At 49.8% G+C, this 20,472-nt stretch overlaps 1 protein-coding gene across 8 annotated transcripts in view; it reads left to right on the forward strand.

The window, feature by feature from the left end:
• Positions 1 to 20,472, forward strand: part of CDH23 (cadherin related 23) — a 433,102-nt gene that overhangs the window by 107,990 nt on the left and 304,640 nt on the right. For all 8 annotated transcript variants that reach the window (XR_006345354.1, XM_043925746.1, XM_043925738.1 and 5 more), the window contains exons 4-6: positions 11,268 to 11,410; positions 12,368 to 12,415; positions 12,528 to 12,620. Coding sequence is in view for 7 of the 8 variants with exons in the window: in XM_043925746.1 (XP_043781681.1) it covers positions 11,268 to 11,410; positions 12,368 to 12,415; positions 12,528 to 12,620 (284 nt within the window). In the remaining variant the exon portion in view is untranslated. The remainder of the gene's footprint in view (positions 1 to 11,267; positions 11,411 to 12,367; positions 12,416 to 12,527; positions 12,621 to 20,472) is intronic.

Below are 20,472 nucleotides of genomic sequence, written 5' to 3' on the forward strand. Positions count from 1 at the left end.
TTCCAGGTCCCAAGTGCTCATCATGGGGGTCACAGCCTGTCAACCAGAGGGAGGGTAAGAACACAGTTCCTCCTCCATCCTGGCTCTGACTAGATCCCAAACCCATGCTTTCATTCCCAAATGTGCCTGTGAAAGGCCAGGAAAAACATGTGGCATAAGGGATGTGTGTGTAGGCCTGTCCGCTGGACTGTCTTCTCCGGGAGGGCAGGGACTTCTGTCTGTTTTGTTCCCTGTTGCCGAGAGTAATGCCCAGCACAGAGTGGATGCTCAGGCATTGTTTGCTGAGTGAATGACTGAAGGACTGTAATTGCCTCATGCAGATTAGAAAGTCACCAAACAGTCCCAGCTCTGCCTTGTGTAAGCTATGTGACTTTGGGCGAGTAACAACCTCTCTGTGACTCATGAGGTCCTAGGGGATTAGAGTCCGTTGGTGCCTATGACCAGGCCAGGCAGGCCTTGGCTCTGATGACGCTATCGTGGTTGTGCCAGAAGCAGAATAGCTCTGGGATTCTGAGACTCAGCGTCAGATGCCTCAAATATTTAATGTCTTATCTATTCTCTTGTGCTTTATTACTTTAAAATAACAGCCACATGTAGCTCTGGCTCTTCCCCACCTCTGAAGCCTCTGAGCTTACATCATCCTGCTCTGTTAAATGTCTCCTGTTCTGCTGAATTAGCCTGTCCCCTTGGCCATCAGACACCTGCTTGCCCAGGTGAGCTGGCCACCCCTTCGCTGACTCTCAGGAGGGACTCACCATCTTCCTGGCCAGTGATAAGTGGGTCGTGGAAAGCCCGGGTGATGGAGGGGGTCCACATTTCCTACCTCAAGGGTGCTCACCTTCAGGCCAGCCAAGTAACCCAGGAGTCCAGAGCAGCCTGAAACACGGAGGGAGCCTGGGGGTTAGTCTCTGTGGAGCGAGGAGAGGGAAGCCTCAGATTCCCCCAAAAGGTTTTGTGATTAAAGCTATGAGGGTGGTGGAGGGAAGGTGAATTTTGAGTCAGACAGACTTGGGTTCAAATCCTTGCTATGCCACCTCCCGGTTGTGTCTCCTTGGGTAGGTTATTTGACCCCTAGGAGCCTCAGTATTCTTATCTGTGTAGTGGGGATGCTAACCCCTCTCTGTGGGGTTTGTGAGAAATGGATGACAGAGAATGAATGAAAACCACTCAGCATAGTGCCTGGAAAATAGTAGGTGCTCAATTAATGCTCATTTTCGCCCCCCAGGCAGTTCATATCATCTGCACCAAGTAGACTGAGCTATAGGAAAGAAAGGATGTGAAGAGGGCTTGTGGGCTTTGGTGTCAGTTACTTCCTTTATCTAGACAAAGGTGTTCTGATGAGTGTAAGGACATTGGCCAGTGCAGGGCTGGCTTGAGAGCAGGCCCACCTCACATCTCATGCTGGTGTAAGGTGGGGCCCAGGACCACAAGACAACCCCCAAATGAAGTTGGCTCCCCTGAGGTCAAACCAAGTTCAGGACCCCTGGGTGTTAGAGGGAAGGAGCCTGATAGAAGCAGGAGAGCGGGAAGGCGAAAACCTAAGACAAATGAGATTATCCCCAGGAATCAAGGCACTTAACTGACCTGTCTGATCCCAGAGGGGAGACAAATGAGATTACAGGCTCCAAGGCCAGCCCAGTGTTGGGGAGGAGGGGAGGGGGCTCATTCCAGGGGAGACAGAGAGGGCAGGAGCCCCTGGCTCTGCAGATATCAAGGCCAGAGCAGCTAGATCCCTCCAGACCAGGGGTGGGGGTGAGGGTCCCTCCTGAACAGGGTGGCCTTGTGTAGCAGGTTCATGGCCATGGGGACGGGGGCAGTGGTTATTCTCAGAAATACCTGGGTATAACCCAGGGCTTATAACCCGGGGTTGGAGGCCTGCTATCTGCTACTCCTTGCTCACCCATACACAGCCCCATCTCAAGCTGTCATCTTCCTGCCAGGACCCCTGCTTCTCTGTCTGTAAAGTGAGAAGGGGCTTTTTTGGTTCTCATTTCTGCTGTTATTAGTCCTTGTTTCTGAGCTTACCTGTCGACTCTAAGTCTGATTCTCTCCCTCCTAACTGCCTGGAACCTGATAGGAGGAGACTGCTGTTAATAGATACTTGGCCCCTGATTGGGAAATGACTGTAGATCAGGGCTGATGTGAAGTCCTTGTAAGTCACAGGTTGCAAAAGTTTGCTTCCACATGCCTTGGAGGATTGATTAGCAGTGGCTGTATGAAACCCAGTGTTGTGAAGGATCCTAAAGTTGAATATAGACTCAACAGAAAAGGGAGCTGTGATTGATTAGTAATGTCTGCTTGGGTTGGGGAAGGAATGGGTCAGTTCCTCAGCCCCAAGAGCAGACTGATTGTCATGGAGGGGTGGGGAGAGTTGCCAAGTGTGCCCCAGAACATCAGCCTCCACCTTCAAGGGAGTGATGCCTGCTCCCTGCTGTGCAGAGTTACAGACGACAAATCAGGGAGCACAGAGGAGGGAGACCTTCATGACAGAGGAGGCATTTGAGACAGGTTTTTAGGGTGACCAAGAGCTGAGAGTCCATGAGAGGAGGAAGGGCCTTCCAGGCTGAAGGAACAGCTCCAGCATGTGTGTGGGAACAGGCGAGGTCCTCTTGCACCTGAGAGGTGAGAGCGGTGCATCGGTCTGAGCCCAGGGCCGTGGTGGGAACGTGACTGGCCAGGGAGTTGAGCACAGGTTAGGGGGAGCACTGGCCATCAGGAAGGAATTTGGTTTGAATTCTGTGTGAACTGTGGCAGGTGTCTGAGACAGGCGTGGCACAGTCAGAGGCTTGCCTTCAGCAGATGCTACTATGAGGATGAAGCACAGTAAACTCTCCTTACCCTTAATTCATTCTGTAGTGCCCTGTCCGTGTTTGGGAAATGTAGCCTTCATCCTTCCCCCATCCAAAACATAAAAATAATATAAAAAGGCCTTGCAGCCTGCCACTTCCCTGCCTGAGTTTCTGGCCCACCCCTGGTCCAGCAGGTAAAGACTCACAGCTCCCCAGGAGTGCATGACATGCCAATCCCAGGCCTCACCCCTCAGTGCAAATAACAATAATAACAATAACAGTCATCTCAGCGAGCAGCATGGGCCCAGCAGGGCTGCAAAGGAAGCTGTGATTGTCCACCCCTTGCCAGGAAGATGGATATGGCCTGCTGCTAAGGAGCTGAGGCCATTGTGGGGATGTCTCACCAGTCCTGTGCCTCCCAGGGAGGGGCATTTGCAGTCTGTTGGACAGATCCCTGCCATGACTAGGGTTTCTGGCCTCCAGAACAGGGTTTACTGCCCAAGAATGGGGTACTTGGGCCCAAGGATAGGGTACACTGCCAGTGATGGGGTACATGGCACCCAAGTTGGGATACACTGCCCAGTATGTGATGCATGGCCCAAAAATAGGGTACTTGAACCCAGGGTGGGGTACATGGTCCCAGGATGGGGTACCTGGTGCCAGGATAGAGTCTTTAGCCCCAAGAATAAGGTACACTGCCCCAGATGACCCCCAGGAGAGAGTACATGGCCTCAGGATAGGGTACAAGGCTGTCCCTGAGAGAATGGACCATCAGCCAATGATGCCCCAGTATGATTCCACCTACATCCAAAGCCAAGTGCTTCTAGTTTGGGCATTAGTAGGTTTTGATTAGCCGTGCTTTTCCCTGTCCATTAGTGTACATAATTAAGAGTTAGTTTGCTATATTCTCTCTTCTTGTCGTGGCTCAGAAATCTTCGTGACTTTTGGGGGCTGTCTTTTCCCAACACCTCTCAGCAGTTGGCAGCATCCATTTATTAACCCCATGACTATTTACTGAGTGCCTCCATGATGCCAGCCCCATGTTAGGCTTAGGGATACAACAGGGAACATGACAGGCTAGGCTGCTGCCCCCATAGAGCTAATATGAAGTGTGTGTCGGGGGAGGGAGACAGATGGGTTGGAGCAGGTAGTCAGCAAATCAAGTGAATAAACAAGATCATCTGAGATGAGGTAGGTAGGGGCTGTGAAGACAGTGACGTGGGGTGTGTGGGCACAGAATGACATCTCTTTAGACAGACTCTATCTGTATAATGGGGTATGTGAGTTACCTTCTCCGAGAAGGGAACTCATGACCTGAGAGGTGAATAATGAGTAGCATATAGTGACCTCAGGTTGGAACATTGCTGGCAGAGGACACAACCAGGGCAAATGTCCTGAGGCAGCTACAGAGTGTTCAGGAGCAGAGGCAAGACCATGGCAGAGGTAGGGGTGAGTCCAGGGACTACTTTGTGAGATGCAGTGGGAGGATTGTCTTGGGTGAGGTCACAGGGGCCTTAGATGTGATCTGGTTTAAGTTTGGGTTTAAAAAAAATTTTTTTTAATTGTGGTAAAAGACATGTAACATAAAATTTACCATCTTAGCCATTTTAAAGTATACAGAGCGTTAGGTATGTTCACAGTGTTGTGCAGTCAATCTCCGGAATTATTTTCATCTTATAGAACCAATACTGAACCCCTTAACAACTCCCATCCCTCACTGTCCCCAGTCCCTGGCAACCACCCTTCTAGATTCTGGCGCTATGGCTGTGACTCCTTTAAGTATATCATGTAAGCAGAATAATACCACTGTTGGTCTTTTTGTGACTGGCTTATCAGCAAAGATTTAGCATAAGGTCCTCAGGTTTCATCCATGTTGTAGCATTTGTCAGAATTTCCTTCCTTTTTTCAGGCTGAATAATTTCTATTGGATGTAGGTGTCCCATTTTGTTTATTCTTTCTTCCATCAGTGGACACTTGGGTCGCTTCCACCTTTTGACCATTGTAACTAAAATGCTGCTATGAACATGGGTATACAGGGATTTAAGTTCTTCAGGGTTCCAGCCATGAGGTAGGCTGAGCCCTCACCTGGGTTGTGTTGCCTCAGGGTAGAGGGGGCCAGCCTCTCTGAGTTACCCTTCCTTATGAGGTAGGGGAGGCCAAGAACAGAGAATCCTCCAGAAGCACCGATTGAGCTGAGAGCCCTAAGACTGAGCCTTTAAATCATCCTGGGGCCAGAGGAGCTTTTCTCTGCATCCAAAATGTGAGCCATAAACCAGGCTGACTTACAGGCAGTACTCACTGGTCTGGTTGTTTATGGCCAGCATCCTTTCTGATTGGTTGATGCCTGTACTGTGCCTGTTGTTAAATATTTGAATATCACCCTGCTATAAACCAATCTCAGAACTTCTAAACCTGGCTGTGTGTCATCATCTCTTGCAGGGAGAATGGAAGCTGCTGTTTAAACATTCACACTCTAGGCTCCGTCCGCGGCCTATCAAGGAGCAAGGCTTGGGAATCTGTATGTAATAAGCACACGGGGTGATCCTGATGCCATAGTCTTAGGGGGTCTTATGAAGCAGAAGCAGGTCTTGTGATGAGAGTTCAAGTGCAAACAGTTTATCAGGGAGGAGAGTCCAGGAGACACAGGTCAGGGAGTAAGAATATGAGACTGTGAAGAGAAGGAAGTCATAAAGATGCTTCATCAACCAAGTCACCTCACTGGGCAAGTGGACACAAATCCCATGGGGGAACTTCAAGAGCTGGTTTGGAACACAGCCTTTGAATTACTCTGTGAGAGATGAGGGAGCTAGGGCATTTATCTACCAACTCTTTATCTGCCATCTTTTATCAGTCATTCATTGAGTGCTCTACCAGGGGCATTAGTTCCCTGGCATAAACAGGCCTGTCCTGCGTATGGTTGAAGCAGTCTCTGGTGGTCAGAACCCCTCAGGACTGGCTTTGGCGGTGAGGCTGGTGTGTGACAGTGCTATGTAAGGAATAGTGGGCAGGGTACCGACGGCATCGGCTACAGAGGACTGCCGAGTTCCCATCAATCCCCATACAGGGAGTGGTAAGCCCCTGTGAAACAATGATTATCCTTCTTACCACTGAAGAGAGTTTGAGCAAGCTCTGGGAGTTGGTGATGGACAGGGAGGCCTGGAATTGCTGCAGTCTATGGGGTTGCAAAGAGCTGGACACGACTGAGCCACTGAACTGACTGACCACTGAAGAGAATTCAAGTCTCATCCATTGTTGGCAGAAATGTAAATAGTGGGATTACTATGGAAAACAGTTTGGTGGTTCCTCAAAGAGTTAAGAGTTTCTATTGCTGCTGCTGGTAAGTCACATCAGTCGTGTCCGACTCTGTGCAACCCCATAGACAGCAGCCCAACAGGCTCCTCTGTCCCTGGGATTCTCCAGGCAAGAGTATTGGAGTGGGCTGCCATTTCCTTCTCCAACGCATGAAAGTGAAAAGTGAAAGTGAAGTTGTTCAGTCATGTCCAACTCTTAGCAACCCCATGGACTGTAGCCTACCAGGCTCCTCCGTCCATGGGATTCTCCAGGCAAGAATACTGGAGTGGTTGCCATTGCCTTCTCCAAGAGTTTCTATAGGACCCGGCAATTCCACTTCTAGATATATACCCACCCCGCCCCCCAGAATTGAAAATAGATGTTCAAACAAAAACTTGTCCACAGGTGTTCATAGCAGCATTATTCACAGTAGCCAAAAGGGGGAAACAACTCAAATGTCTATCAACTGATGATATGGGTAAACAAAATATAGCATACCATACAGTGGAGTAGTCATCATAATAAGGAATTAAATACTAATATATTAGCACAGGGAACTCTGCTCAATGTTATGTGGCAGCCTGGTTAGGAGGGAAGTTTGGAGAGAATTGATACATGTATATGTATGCGTGTCTGAGTCCCTTTGCTGTCCACCTGAAACTCTCACTACATTGCTAATCACCTGTACTCCAATAAAAAATAAAAAGTTAAAAATACTAATACATGTTACAAATGGATGAATCTTGAAAACATTATCCTGAGTGAAAAAAAAACCAGCACTTACGGTATGGTTCTATTTATATGAAATATCCAGAACAGGAAAATTTGTAGAGACAGACAGTGTGGATTAGCAGTTGCCAGAGGCTGGGGGAGGAGGGAATGGGGAGGAATGCTAATGGGGATGGGTTTCCTTTTGGGGTGATGAAAATGTTCTGGAAACAAATAATGGTGATGTTTACACCACATTGTGAATGTACCACATGCCACAGAATTAATTAAAATGATACACTTTGTATTATATATATTTTACTACAATTAAAAACAAGAGCTCCAGGCATTGTATAGCCTGAGTTTCAGGGTCTACCGTTTCCCAGGTGGGAAACAAACCCATTGCATGGTGTGTGTACACCAGGATCCCACAGCCGGAATGGTTCTCCTGAGGCGCTGCTTCTGGGGGCACTACGTGGGAGTTGGGCCCCACAGCTTGGCCTCTTTCCTGTCTGAATGGTGCAAACAGAGGTTGCTGGAAGCCTCCCTAATGGGGAAATGAGTCCTGTGTCCTGGATAGCCAAAGCCAGGCCTGGCTTCTACAGAATGGCAGGATAGCTGGGCGGGGGAGTATGTGCCTAGCAGGAAAATTGCGGGGCGTCTTGTCTTAAATATAATATTAAATTGGCACCTTTAATTAGTACACTTAGAAAAGGTCACTAGCAATTACCTGGGACACAAAGAAGGCGTGAGCAGGCAAGAGCCCGTGAGGAAGCCGAAAAGGACCATTTTGAGCAGCACATAATTGAGGAGAAAATGGATAAAAGTCCTGAAAATTACAGGGTGGGTGACAGCAGCTGATGGCCCCATCCTTGTCCTGCCCAGCGCCGCCCCCCTTCTTGGGAGAGCCTGAGCATCAGGCCTGGGAGAGCCATTAGGGATACTGGGTCAAGTTGTGTGACCTTGGGTGGGGGGCCAGTGGGGCCTTTCTGGAATCCCATGGACTGGCTGGGAGCTTGGCTCCATATTCTCCACCTGGGCTGGGCCCTGAAGGAGATTGACAAGTGAGATTTCCAGTCCAGGGGGCTAGCATGGACTTGTTGATGTATTGTGGACAAACAGGGACCCCATGGGCCTCAGTTTCCTCGTGTTGAATCTCCCCAAGGCCTTGGGAAGTAGCTCAGTATTCCTCAAACTTTTCCACTAAAGGACCCCTGAGGGTATCAGAAAGGAACCAGGTGTCCCCGGAAGTCAGCAGGAGGCTGGAAATTCTTTTATAGTTTTAGATTATATCTTTAAAAATGATTATACTCACATTATATTCCCATTTGTCTTAGTATAAAATAGTTGCTTGTCACTGAGTGACACAGATGCTTTGGGGAGATGTGCTTGGTTTTTCTATGGCTTCACATATCTCCTCCTTCCTCCCCTCGGGAGGAGCACTGTACTGGGAGTCTGGAAACTTGGGCTCAAGCCCTGACTCAGTTGCTCCCTGTTGTACTTCGGGCAAATTGCTAAATGCTTTCAGTTTCTCCACCTTTAAAATAGGAAGGGAACTCCCCAAAAGATCTCTGTTTTTTTCGCTCCATGATTTCACTCCTCCTTCTGCTTCTTACCTCCTCTCATCACCTTGGATGCTACCATGTCCTACTCTGGTGTGTGATCTTGGAGAGGCTATTTTGCCTTTTTGAGCCTCAACTTCCTAATCTATATAATGGGTGGAAAAATGACTACCAAACAGAGTTGTTGAGAGGATTTAGTGAAATAACCCATGTGAATGGGCTCACATTTCATGTCTGGCATTTCATAAGAGGCTAATGATTGCCCAGTATCTGCTTTTTCTGAGTCACTTAGGGCCTGATAGAGTCATGTCTATGGAAGTCCTGAATCTTGAGTTCACATATCAAGTGTTGAGATTTGTAAGATTGTGGAAACAAATGTGGGCACTGGGCCAGAATGCCTGGGCTTTGAAGTTCTGCTCTGCCATTTGCTAATTGTGTGGCCGTGGTAAATTACTTAATCACTCTGTTACCTTATTTGTTAAATGAGGAGAATAACAGGAAAGATTGAATTAGTTATTACACAGAAATCCTTAGCCAAGTATCTGGAATGTGGTTAGTGCTCCAGAATACTGGTTCTCATTGTCATGTTAGAAATTCTTTCAAAAGTTGACTTAGAAAAGCTCATCAGCATTCTTTTCTAAATAAAATCCCAAGTTTTGAATCCTTCCTTCCTTTTAGCTAGATCATCAGAGCTATTCAGTAAATATAAGAGTCAGTATATGGGGCAAAAAGAGTGTCCATCCCATTTTATAGGGTAAACTGAGGCTTTGAAAGAAGTGATTTGCTGAAGGCCCATGGTTCTAACCTAACTACTTCGAGAATCAGATGGAAACTGCAGACCTTCCCTGCAGAGAATGACAGACTATACACTCAGAACATTTTGCACTGTTCTTGGGGGTTTAAGGACCTCTTGAAGCTACAGTAACCACCTAATCCAATGCCTGGGACCTCCTGGTTTTAGCACATCTCCTGGGAAATACCTCAGTTCAGTTTAGTTCAGTCACTCAGTCGTGTCCGACTCTTTGTAACCCCATGGACTGCAGCATGCCAGGCTTTCCTGTCCATCACCTACTCCCAGAGCTTGCTCAAACTCATGTCCATTGAGTCAGTGATGCCATCCAACCATCTCATCCTCTGTCATCCCCTTCTCCTGCCTTCAATCTTTCCCAGCATCAGGATCTTTTTCAATGAGTCCATTCTTTGCATCAGGTGGCCAAAGTATTGGAGTTTCAGCTTCAGCATCAGTCTTTCCAATGAATGTTCAGGGTTGATTTCCTTTAGGATGGACTGGTTTGACCTCCTTGCAGCCCAAGGGACTCTCGAGAGTCTTCTCCAACACCACAGTTCAAAAGCATTGATTCTTTGGCACTCAGCTTTCTTTGTAATCCAACTCTCACATCCATACATGACTACTGGAAAAAACCATAGATTTAACTAGACGGACCGTTGTTGGCAAATGTCTCTGCTTTTTAATACGCTGTCTAGGTTTGTCATAGTTTTCTTCCAAGGAGCAAGTGTCTTTTAATTTCATGGCTGCAGTCACCATCTGTAGTGATTTTTTAGTCCCCAAATATAAAGTCTATCATTGTTTCCCCGTTTATTTGCCATGAAGTGATGGGACTGGATGCCATGATCTTAGTTTTCTGAATGTTGAGTTTTAAGCCTACTTTTTCACTCTCCTCTTTCACTTTTATCAAAAGGCTCTTTAGTTCTTCTTCACTTTCTGCCATAAGGGTGGTGTCATCTGCATATCTGAGGTTATTGCTATTTCTCCCAGCAATCTTGATTCCAGCTTGTGCTTCATCCTAGAAATAATGAATGCCTCAGTCCTAGACAAACTTCAGTGGTTGGTCACCCTACCTGAAGGCTACCTGAGGGGGCTGCTGTGAACCCCAGGGGAAGGTGACCTACTCTAAGACTTCTTAGGCAGGGTTAGGCCAGGCATTCTCATGCCCAGAGTGGCCTCTGGTCAGGGCTTTGTTTCTTTGTGAAGGTAACACCTCAGCCCTCTAACTGTGGACAGGAGCTAGACTTTGTCACCTGGCTTTAGACTGGAGTCCCCTGATGCTGCTGCATATCTTCCTAACCTCTGTGTACTCCACACAGCCAGCACCTAATCACTGTTGAATGAATGCCAGGTTTGTAAAATTTTCTGAATTAGAAAATATTGCTTCCATTTGTAAAAGACAGAAATCCAACTCTACTTAGGCAAAAAAAAAAAAAAAAAAAAAAGGAGGGGGTGATTTATTAGCTCACACAGCTGAGCAGTCCAGGGGATAGAGCTAATATCATGTATAGTTGACTGCAGACCCTCAAACCATTAGGAATCTCTGTCCATGTACCATTTGGCTCTGTTTTCCTCCTTGTTGGCCTCATCCTCAGGCAGGCTCTTCCTGTGGTGCCAAAGATGGCTGCCAGCAGGACCAACCCCAGTGGAAGAAAAGCACCTCTCTCCTACTTGTTTCAGCAGAAGTCCCAGCATTGGCTTTGATTGGCTAGTTTGGGTCACATGCTCATCCCTGAACCAATCACTGTGATCAGGGAGATGCTGTGCTCTGATTGGCTACGGCTAAGTAGTGTGTCCATCTTGGAACATAAGAATTGAAGGGTTGTGGGCTTGTGCTCATTTGAGCCACATGGAGAACCCTTTCTCTAAGTTAAAAGACAAGAGGACAGGTGGAAGTCACAGAACAAGGTGAATGATAGTTCCCTGTTAAACACTGTGACAAGTGACCAGGGCAGAGGCGGGGAGCCTGGGATGGAGCCAAAGATGCAAAGGGGTCCTGCAGTAGTCAGGGACCTGCTGGTGGTCTATTGGGCGACTGCTCCCTATAGAAACTCAGCTCCCTGGGTAAGGTGCTCAAGAATGGACTAACCTCCTGTTTTTGTCCTCTGCTGTCCTCTGTGGGTACTTCAGGTTCCTCTGTGACCCAGTTGCTGGCCCGAGACATGGACAATGACCCTCTGGTGTTTGGCGTGTCTGGGGAAGAGGCCTCCCGTTTCTTTGCTGTGGAGCCTGACACAGGCGTGGTGTGGCTCCGGCAGCCACTGGACAGAGAGGTATGACCTGCCTCGACCTCCACCCCAGTCCTTCCATAGGGAGGCAGGGGCACATGCTAGAGGAAGATAGTTCATCGTCTTCTTACCCTGAAGCAGAATCTTCCTGCCTGAATGGTGTCCGTCTTCCAGGGCCAGTGCTGATGTCTGCATTTGGCTTTAGAATGGGGTGGTTGGGAGTGTCTCCAAGTAGGGGGCAACACTGGATAGGCAAGAGGGACAGTGACCTTGGGTACGTCCCCTGTAGGATAGTGGTTCCATGGGAGTCACACTTGTCGTTTCCATGTGTGTGAAAGACAGTGGCTCAGTTGTGTCCAACTTTTTTGCAACCCGTTAGACTGTAGCCCGCCAGGCTCCTCACCCATGGTATTTTCCAGGCAGCAATACTGGAGGGGGTTGGCATAAACCAACACAATTCTGTAAAGCAACTAAAAAATCAATTAATTAAAAAAAAAAAATACTGGAGGGGGTAGCCACTCCCTTCTCCAGGGGCTCTTCTCAACCCAGGGATCAAACCCAGATCTCCTACATTCCATAATCCTTCCCCCTACAACAAATGTTCCTCCGAAAGATACTTTCCAGAGACACAGGAACTGATGACAGTAACCCTTAGCAAATTAAAGTAAGGGTTTGAGCAAACCCACCCCCGCTTTCTCCTCACATTGAAGTGGCCACACTTTGCTCGAGATCACACAGTAAATTCGAGACAGAGCCCAGATTAGAACCCAAGATTCTTGACTTTTAATCTATTTCTCTTTTATGGGAAAGATCCATATTCCGAACCTACTTCTCCAGTCTAAAAGACAATGCTTATTTTGTAGGGAAGCCCTCAGCTATCCAGTCCCAGACCAGCTCTTAGGGCAATGCTGGAGGGTCTCCACCCCCATGTAGGGCTCCAGACTCGGGGCCTCAGCTCGCCTCCCTAATGCTGTTCTCCTCCCTCCCTACGTTTTCTTTCAGACCAAGTCAGAGTTCACAGTGGAGTTCTCTGTCAGCGACCACCAGGGGGTGAGTGTCCCCCGAGGCCCCTGCTGCCTGGGGAGGTAGGGTCCCTGGGCCTTCGGGTGGAAAGACACCAGAGGCTGAGACTGACATTAATTCCCCATGCTTGTCTTGCCAGGTGATTACAAGGAAGGTGAACATCCAGGTCGGGGACGTGAATGACAACGCACCCACATTTCATAATCAGCCCTACAGTGTCCGCATCCCTGAGGTATGTGCCTCCGGGGTCACATTCGAGGGACATTTGGGGTCTGCTGCTCTGGGGCCATCTGGGAGTGGACTGATACTGGGGGATGGGCAGCTCCAGCTCCTTCTCTCCTGCCCACACCTCAGCCCAGGCACCTGCTCTGGGCACATTGGTGACCAAGCCAGTACCTCTGACGGGGCTTGTCTGCTGGTTGTAGAGAGCAGGTTGGTGGGAGCCTCACGCCTGAGAGAGAGCCCTGGATAAATCCCTGAACTCTGGCCAGAGTCAGGGACAGGATGGAGGTTGGGAGAGGCACGTTGTACCTCGTTTTTTCCATTCACAGGGTGTGGGCCTTGGACAGGTGGGTTGGCAGACTTAGAACCCCAGGGCTCCCAGCTTTGGCCAGAACAGTCCCCCCAGGATGCAGGGCACATGCAGTGACTGGAAGGGGCTTTCTTTCTTGAACCCCACGCTCGCCCCGCTGGCTCGCTGGCCGTTGGCTCCTCTGGGTCGTCTGTGTACTCTGAGTGTGTTTGCATGAGTGCGTGAGTGTAAAACCAAGCCATTGCTGGTAATTGAGAAGTACAGATTATTGCATTACGAACGGTTGGATTATAAGCTGGCTGCTGGCCCCAGGGTTCTCATTGCTTGCTGTCCCTCTCCCTGGTGGCTGATGGCAGGCTTCTGGGCTGGCAGTTAGTGATTCCAAGACCTTGAAGGTGGCGGATAAAGAGCTTCTAACTGGGTGTCCCTCAGGCCTGCCCTAGGGGCTCTGGGTTGGACAGCAGCAATAAAGGATGAGGAGGGGAGATGGCATCCACTTGGGAGAGAGGCAGGCTGCCACTGTGGCATTGGAGTTCTCGTCCCTTTATCTCATTGGATAAGGAAACTGAAAGAGCTCTAGAAAAGACCTATTTAGTTTATAGATGAGAAAAGTGAGGCTCAGCGTGGGAGAGTGACTTGTCTAAGGTCACACAGCTTTGACTTCCAGCTTCCTGACTCCCAGGGCAGCCTCAGATACCTCAGGGATGAAGAAACCTGATATCATGCCCCCATGTTCCTGTTGCTGGTCCTCCTTACTCAGCTGTGAGTCAAGGGTCCTCTGCTTGTGCCAGAAAGAGGATCAACATGCAGGTGGGGTACACCGGAGGTGCTCATGCCCCCCTGATGGAGTGGGACACAGGGAGAGAGACGCTGCAATCCAAGCACAGGGGCCCGGTGTCCTGAGCTGTGGCCGGCATGCCCAGGATTGCAGCTTGGCTCTGGGCCCCTGCTCATTTGGAAGTCTCCCTAATTTAATTAAGGGTCTCTACGTGCCAGCCTGCACTCTGGGCCCGTGCTTAGAAACCAAGGGCATGGCTCGGAGTTAATGAGCATTGGACCCATTGCTCAGCTGCCATCCTGGCAGGCATGGCTGCCCTCTGCCTTCCCTCACAGGGGCAGCAGACAGCAGCAATGAGGGGTCGCATCCCTGCTCTCAGCCCCTCGGCTGGGGCCAGCCTTTCCTATCTTCCTTGCCAGAAGAAAATGTGACCTCTAGCACTGCCCCGTTGGAATCCCCCGGGATTCTCCAAAGGCCTCTGCCTCCAAGGAGAGAGCCTCTTCAGTCATTCATTTACTTAACAAATATTTATTGAGTGTCTGCTGTGAGCATGGCGCCATGCCAGGCTCTCACTGCACAGAGACCTGGGAGGCCAGAGGAATATATAATGATGGGAGCCAGAACCAGAGGCCAGAGACCCCAGGCTTAGCCCCTGCTCTGCCCCCAGATTTCTGGGTCTACTAGGGTGCGTCATTTAACCTCTCTGGGCCATAGTCCTCCTTCTTTAATAAAAGCAGAGGACAGGTGAGATAAAATGGCCTGCCTCCTGCCCATCTGATGAGGAGAGGGTGGGCCAAGAGGGGCTAGCTCGAAGGACACACAGTCCTTGGAGGCAGGCCCATGTGGTTTACTCACCTGCATGTAAACCTCCCTGGGTCACTTCAGTGGCCTGATATTCAATGCCCTGCTCAGGGCATCTCCATGTAGCCAGTGGCGATGTGGTGTCAGCTGGATGGAGGCCTGGCCACTCCTGACCCAGGGTGGTTTGGCACTGACCAGCCCTGCCCTGGGGTGGTCATCTGAGCTAGAGCTTAGCTGCTGGACTCAGGTCCCAGCTGGAGTACGTTACGAGTCTGCTGGTCTTGGCCCAGACTTCAGCCAGGGATCTCCTGCTTACGTGGAGGTCACCCTGGAAACCCCAGGCCCTCACCCTTGAGAAGCATAATTCAGTGGCAAAAGCCCTGTGGGTGTAAACAGGGTGAGAACACAAACCAGAGGAATGGGGAGGGGGCACGACAGACCCCACAAGGCATCAGTCCTCAAGGGTTACCAGAGCAATCAGAAAAATCTCGATGTACTTCCTGGAAGAGGTGGGTTTCCAGGAGAAGCTCGCCAAGGTGAGCAGCAGAGCTCCTGTGTTATATGGTGGGCAGAGGTAGCCTGGAGGTCAAGACACCTGGGTTCTAGTGCTGACAACTAAGACTTTAGACCTGTTGCTGCCCCTCTGCTGGCTTCAACTCCAATAGCTGTTAAGCTGAGGCAGTTGGCCAGGCCCCTTCCAGGACTGAAGTTCCATGGTCTGAGTAGGAATCCCGAAATGAGTGGCTCCTTCTTATCCTCCATTACTTCATTATTCCTTGAAGGGCTGGCAGAGACCTCCAGTGGCTTCCTCCATCCACTTAGCTCCTCTTTTGGTAGTCCCAGTCACCTGCATGTCATCCCTAACCTTCCTGACCTCCACTCCCCCGAGCCCTAGGGGCCTTCATAATATTCGGGTCTGTTGTGCCCAGAACCCTGGAATAGGCATGAGGAAAAAGTTACAGGGAGGTAAATTCTAGGTCTACATTGCTGACTGAAACTTTCACAGTCTCCTCCTCAGCCCTGCTGAGGGATGTACTGAGCTCCCCATCCCTGAGGTTATGTTAACAGAAGCAGAAGCCCGTGTTTCAGAAGCCATCCAGTGCTAAGTACTGGAGAGGTGATGAATCAGAGGCTCCCAAACATACCCCATCAGAATTTCCTGGGGAACTAGTTAGGCTGCATATTCCTGGGCCCCTGCAATTCTGAAGCAGTGGTTTGGGGAGAGATGGCCCAGGAAGCTGCATTTTTAACTCCATGGTGACAGCACACCCTGGGGGATAACATCTGTGGCCATCCCCACCAGTGGGTTTCTCAGAGGTGCTGCAGCAGCCCATCTTTGAGAACTCTCAGCCTGTCCACAGCTGCCTAGAGACATCAACCCACAGGGAATCACATCCTCAGGCCTAGCACCTGAGCAGGTGGGAGGCAGGTCAAGACCAGGCACTGCCCCTTTCCTAGAGAAGTTCACCCGCCCCCTGCCCTCCCAGACCTGCCCCCTCTCCCTCCGAAAGCCCCTGCTTAAGCTGGGCAGGCGTGTTTGGGTTTGTTTGTTCTCAGTTCTGCTCCTGCCCACCCCTCTCCCCTCACTAAGCTGTTCTACATGTAATTATCCATTTTATCAGGGTGAAAGGCCCTGCAATTCACTTGTCGAAGCCCTAACGAGGCAGTGTGGATGCTTTCAAGTCCGTAAAGAAAAGGGAAATCCTGCTAGAATTGGCAACTTAATTCACCAAGCCAGCCTCGACAGACCTCATTAAGTCCCCGTGTATTCATTTCAGGCTAATGGCTGTCATGCTGACTGCTGTTTGATTTGCTGTAATAGACTTTTATGGCGTTCCAATTTGCTCAAACGTGTTTGCCTGTGTCTCTGCCCAGCAGTGCTGCTCCAGCACCTCCGTTAGGGGTGCGTGCCCACCTCTCTGACCTTCAGCACTGCCCCGTGCTCCTCCTTCTGCCCCCGGCCCTCAGCCTTCCAGCTGTGCCCCAGGGAGGTGCCCCAGGGAGGTGACCCTAGGCCTAGGTGTTTGGGTCAGAGGACAGATGGTGCCAGGAGGCTCCTTGGGCTCAGGAGGGCCTCTGGAGTGTCAGGGTTGGCCATGTCATTGACGTTCCGAGAAGCTCAGCCTCCTTAGCTGGGCCTTTAGCCATCTGGCCTCAGCCTACCTTTCTCAGCTTATCTTCTGGTATTCCTCCACATGAATCCTCCTGTCAGCCAAGGGGCTGAGCCAGTGCCCCTGAGCATGTGTCTGCGTGTCACTTTTCTTTGTAAAACACACGTCATACTGTTCTAACTAGTTCTGGAGTGTTTTCTTTCTTCTTGCAGCCTAACTCTATTCTGCCTGTCCTTCAAAGCCCAAATCTGATCCACTGTGCTTTGATTCCCTCAAATTGTTTGAAATGAACACAAACATTTGTTGAACAGCTATGGAGCAGGGCCCAGGGATTTTCAGTTGGCTTGGCAATTCAGGGTAGAAAAAAAGACTCTACTGTTTGCCAGCTGTATAACTTTGGAAGGAACTTAATCTTTCTGGACCTCAGTTTTTTAACTATAAGGTGGGAGACAATGTTTCCCTTTTGGGGTTATCGTGAGAGCTATAATAATGCTGGTAGGAAAAGCCCTTAGTCCAGTTTGTGGCTCATAATATATTTGGTGAAATACTAGTGATTGAGACCAGGGTCTTTGTGCTCAGGGAAGGTAATTTTACAGGGAGAAAAACAAGTAAGTAGGTGTCTAACTACCTCTAAATGTATTAAATGCTATGGCAGCTTAGAATGTGCAAAGTGGGATGGAAGGAGTAGACCTATGGAGTGAACTGTGGAAGGAGTGAACTGGTCTATATATGGGGGCTATTCATATGGGACCTTAGAGGATGAGTAGGAGTTTGTTAAGCAGAGAAGCAGATTATGTTCTCTCTGAATATCATATACTTTCTGAGATCCTTTAGTTTTTTTTTCCCATATGTTGGAATTTCCTGAAGAAGGAGGTGAACTCTTAACTCCTGACCAGAGATCCTGGTGAGGTGGGACAGTGACTATATAGGTATGTGTGTCCCTTGCAAGTGCCCCCGTTACCTTGTAGAAACAAATTGGGCTGGAAGTGGGCCTTCTGGCTCCCGGCCCAGGTTTCTGTGAAGGACAGGTCCTGTGTAGATCTTTGTCACCCCTGGCTTCAGGTAACAAGATGGGAATGAGGTTGGAGGTGGGGAGGAGTGGGGCTGAGATGAGTCAAAAGGGACCCGAGAGTATGAGAGTTCTTTTCGGATCCTCAAGGATGGCTCGGGACATGATCGGAGCCAGAACCCAGGGTTCCTGGCCCCAGGTCCAACCAGGCCACACCATCTTTCCATGTCACTTAATAAGGACAGATGAAAGTTGCTCCTTGTATGTCCTTCCTAGGGCTAGGAAAACAGGGAGGAGAGTATTCTTGATAATCATTTGTCAGTGAAACAAAATAAAGAATTCATTTCTATGATGATAATAATAAGTTGGTGTTTTGTTATTGAGAGCTTCCTGTGTGCCTAATACTATACTTCTGGTATGGGAACTGACTGAGCCCTCACTTCATGGGGTAGCCTCTCTTGTCCCCATTCTACAGATGTGGATATGGAAGTAGAGAGGTTATATAAGTTGTCCAAAGCTAGGCAAGGATGGGGCCAGGATTCAGGGACAGGTCCGATTATGTGACCTTCAGTAGGTAACTTCAATTCTACCTACAAAATGGAGATAATTATGCATGCCTTGCAAAATTATTGTGAGATTGAAATATAAGGGACCATGCGTGAGAATTGCTTAGCATAGAGCCCAGTGTAAATGCCCAATAAATGGTCATAGTTATAGTCACTGTATGTCCATCTCTCCTGCCAGACAGAGCAGGGACAGAGCTCAAGTACCCGTGCGTCCTCAGTACCCAGCCCCAGATCTGGCCCCTGGATGTGAACTTCACGAACGGGCAGAGCCCTGCTACTTCCTCTGCCTCTTGGGTGGTTGGAAGGACAGCAGGAGCATTTATGCCAGGAATTCACTGCTGGTGCTCACTGATGCCCACTGTTGCCTGCCAATTCTTGAACCTCAGCCATGCCATCCCATATGCCCTGGGCATGTGGGGAGCCCAGAGTGGCCCAGAGCATGCGGAGGTGGACTTACCAAACTTATTAGCCCCACTAGGCCCTATGGCAGTGCTCCCAGCTGCCCTCCTCAAGGTAGGCCCATCAGACAATGAATGATTTATAAACTGCATCCTCAGGCTGCAGAGAGAAGTGGGGATGAGAGGGACTCCCACTGGCTTGTGCCTGCCATCCCCCTGAGGTGTCAGCTCTGCTCACAAGAGTGTCATCTCCCATGCCAGGAGAGGCAGCCCCTTGACAGGCCATATTAATTTATACCCTGGGGCCACGGTGCCCGGCGGCCCCCTCTGCATCTATAACTACACGCCTATTGATCTGGGAGAGGGAGATCAATCGGTCATCTCAGGGGCCCTGGAACTTGCTGGCCAGAGTCAGAGCAGGTGGTGGCCCTGGGCCACACCTCTGTGCCCCTCAGTGAGCACCCCGAGGTGCCTGAGTCTTTTCTGGTCTCCTGCTGTCAGCACAGTGACCGGTACCTAGAACTCCTCCCGTTTCCCAGTGGGTGTCACAGCCTGCAGCAGCAAGGACAGCAGGCTTTGGGCTTGTAGCAGTGAAGTTATGCACACAGCAAAGCAACAGCGCTGCCTGTCACAACAGTCTTGAGGTGCTGTGTGTGTGTAGTGCTGGTGTGTGAGTGTGTGTGCACTTAAGTAATGTCTTCTCTCTGTCCCGGTGTTTTCACTGTCTTTCATTTGTCCTCAGGACAGCTCTGTCAGTTAGGGGACAATTTTTCTTCCCATTTTCAGGATGAGAGAAATTGAGGCAAGTACAAGGTCACTGCTTTCCCTAAGTCCCCTGGTGTCAGATATTCTTGCAATTAGAGTCTTGCTGTCTCTCATCTTTCAGCACCTTTGCATGGGTCTTTTTGCAACTCTGCCATTACCTGCTGTGGTTTGCCAAAAGTTGCCCTGGTATAGACAGGATGCAGGGAGGTGAGCTGGGGGCTCTGAGCTCTGAGCATAGGCTTCCCCCCATCCAAGGCTGGGGCAGGCCCATGAGCCCTGTGCACAGGCTGTGGGGGTCCAGTGGAGAAGCTCCACTCAGAGCCCTCTGCCAGCGGTCTGCAGTGAGGACCATCCCAAAGGTCAGGACCCAGCCCTGGTCACAGTGATGCACGTTCTGCATGACCTGCTGGGTTAGCCCCCCAAGGCAACCTCCAAGATTTCCGACCTCACATGTACACGCAGCATTATTTGTGAGAAGTAAGAGACCGACACACATGGGTAAATATGCCAGCCTGATCCACCTGCCTGCAGGGATGATTCAACAACTTTCTGCCGTCTCCTCCTTGAGTCTTAGGTGCCCAGGAGGGAATAAATGGAGTCCCACAGAATCCAGGCCCAGAGAGCTCAGCCCAGACACATAGTTTGAAGCTCCTTGCTCCCTCATCCCCACTGTGGAGTGAAGCTCAGGACCCCGCCTCCCCCCGAGACCCCTGTGGCACCTCCTTCTCTGCTTGGGGTGCATGGCCAGGGCTGTGGACATTCGCCACCATCATCAGCATGAGGAAAGAGGACAGTACAGGAGCAGGAGATGGAAAGAGCCCAGATGTAATTAAAATTATTATTTTGTTTGAATGGTAATAATGTTCTTAATTACATCAGTTTCCTCACCGATTCTCACTGGGAGTCTTTGGGGGCCCATATAATTCTATTGCAATGACTGCAGGACCCTCTGCCATGCATACGAAGCAGGGGACTGTGTGTGGAACCCAGATTGTGTGCATTAGGGACTCTCTGGCATGTGCTGGGTTACCTTTTATTGTGCCCCCCGCCCTTTAAATAAAGAACCTCTAAATGGAAGGAGATGATAGCTGCCTGCTGGAGATGTTCCCGCTGCATTGTTGGGC

Source organism: Cervus elaphus, chromosome 15 (genome assembly GCF_910594005.1).
Source record: "Cervus elaphus chromosome 15, mCerEla1.1, whole genome shotgun sequence".
Taxonomy (NCBI): domain Eukaryota; kingdom Metazoa; phylum Chordata; class Mammalia; order Artiodactyla; family Cervidae; genus Cervus; species Cervus elaphus.